This window comes from Octodon degus, unplaced genomic scaffold, assembly GCF_000260255.1.
Source record: "Octodon degus isolate 3935 unplaced genomic scaffold, OctDeg1.0 scaffold00036, whole genome shotgun sequence".
In the NCBI taxonomy this organism is placed as follows: Eukaryota; Metazoa; Chordata; class Mammalia; order Rodentia; family Octodontidae; genus Octodon; species Octodon degus.
The window spans coordinates 2,096,306-2,098,284 of record NW_004524612.1 but is presented as its reverse complement, the minus strand read 5'-3'; the positions used below and the strand labels follow the sequence as shown (position 1 = coordinate 2,098,284).

General features: G+C 59.8%; 1 protein-coding gene across 1 annotated transcript; it reads left to right on the top strand.

Annotated features, from left to right (window-relative positions):
* On the top strand, window positions 1–1,422 carry LOC101567593 (tripartite motif-containing protein 60). The gene has a single exon (XM_004630717.1). It carries the CDS (start codon window positions 1–3, stop codon window positions 1,420–1,422), a length of 1,422 nt encoding a protein of 473 aa, XP_004630774.1.
* Window positions 1,423–1,979: the final 557 nt, after the last annotated feature.

Sequence of the window (1,979 nt, the reverse complement as noted above, 5' to 3'; positions counted from 1 at the left end):
ATGGCACTGTCAGGGACCCTGACCTCCCTCCAGGAGGAGAGCTGCTGTCCCGTGTGCTTCGATTACTTCAAGGACCCGGTCACCACCGGATGCGGACACAACTTCTGCTGCGACTGCCTGAGTTCGTGCTGGGAGGGCCTGCCTGAGGATGGCACCTTCCCCTGCCCGGTCTGCCGCTTCGGCCTGCCCCGCACAAACGTCTACAGGAATCTGCAGCTCGGAAGCCTGGCCCAGGCGGCGCAGCAGCTGGAGGTACGGCGGAGCAGGCGGAAGCGGCTGTCTGAGCACTCGGTGTGCGAGCTGCACCAGCAGGCGCTGACGCAGTTCTGCCAGAATGACCTGGAGCTGCTGTGCACGCGCTGCAGCTTCGCCCCGAAGCACCTGAAGCACCACGTGAGCTCCATCGAGGAGGCCGCGCTGCAGCAGAGGCGGCAGCTGGAGCGCTCGGTGGAGCCGCTGCGCAGCGACCTGGAGCAGATGGAACGGCTGATCGAGCTGCAGAGCACCAAGACCCTGGAGCTGCGCAAGGCGGCCGCAGCCCGGCGGGAGGAGATCGAGGCGGAGTACGAGCAGCTGCGGCAGTTCCTGCAGGAGGAGCACCACGCCACCCTGCTGCGGATGGGCGAGGAAGAGGCGGAGATCCTCGGAGAGCTGAAGCAGCACCTCGCCTCCTTCTTCAACTACACGTCGGGCCTGAAGGGCCTGCTCAAGGAGGTGGAGGCTAAGAGCGCCTTCCCCGACCTGGCGCTGCTGCGGGCCCTCAAGGGCATTGAGGAGGAGCGGCAGCAGCTCCGGCGCCCCGAGCCCTCCGCCGTGGAGCTGAGCGGCTACGAGCTGAGGATCCCCGCGCAGCTCTCAGGCTTGGAGCGCCTCGTGCAGCACTTCCAGATCGACATGCTGTTCGACCCCAGCACTGCGCACCCGCAGCTCATCCTCTCCAGCGACAGGAAGATCGCGCACTTCGAGGCCATCCCGAGGAGGGTCTGCCACACACCCAGGAGGTTCTACCTGTGCCCAGCCGTCCTGGGCCAGCAGTGCTTCGACAGCGGCCGGCACTACTGGGAGGTGGAGGTGGGCACCAAGCCCAAGTGGGCCCTGGGCGCCTGCCAGGGCTCGCTGCCCCGCAACTGGCGCAACAAGCCGGACCGACGCAGGGGCTTCTGGGCCCTTGGGCGCTGCGAGGACAACGGCTACCTCATCTTCGGAGCCCAGAAAGCGCAGATCGTGCCCAAAGCGAGGCCCAGCAAGATCGGCATCTTTCTGGACTATGAGCTGGGTGAGATTTCATTCTACAACGCGGACGATAGGTCCGTGCTCTACACGTTCCACGACTGCTTCACCAAAACTGTGTGGCCTTATTTCTTCCTGGGACAAGATTCCAAGCCTCTTAGACTCTCCTCAGAGTCGGAGAGAGAGACATGAAGAACTTGTGCCTCCTGCGGTCGTAGGGCCAACCAGCCTGGGAACTTGGATGTGGTATCCGGGCGTTTTGTAAGTTTCACCACGCACCTAAAACTGGAAGAGGTTTTTTCATGCTGGTTTTTCAGCAACTATGAAAAACATTGTTATATCTGTCCCTTAGATGTGAAATCAGTCATTGAGTGATTTGAACGCTGGGGTACTTGGTTGAGAGGCTGAGTTCTGGCTGGCCGTGAACTCCCTTGGGCAGCCAAGACTTGTATTATGTCCAATGAATTGCTCTGGTGCTGCTGGGAACTGATTCCAGGACACTGTGCATGTGTGGCAAGTGCTCTACCGCTGAGCCATAGAAATGTATGTTATAGATTTGCTTTGATTTTTGTAAAGGCGGACTCCATGGTTCAGGCTGGCCTCAAACTTGGCAGGACCTTCCTGCCTCAGCCCCATGAGTGCTGGGATACAAGTGTGGGGCATCATGCCCAGCTCCAATAAAATATATATTTTTTAATTTATGTATTTGGTACAGGGTCTTGCTACACGGCTTGTACTCCTAGTGATGC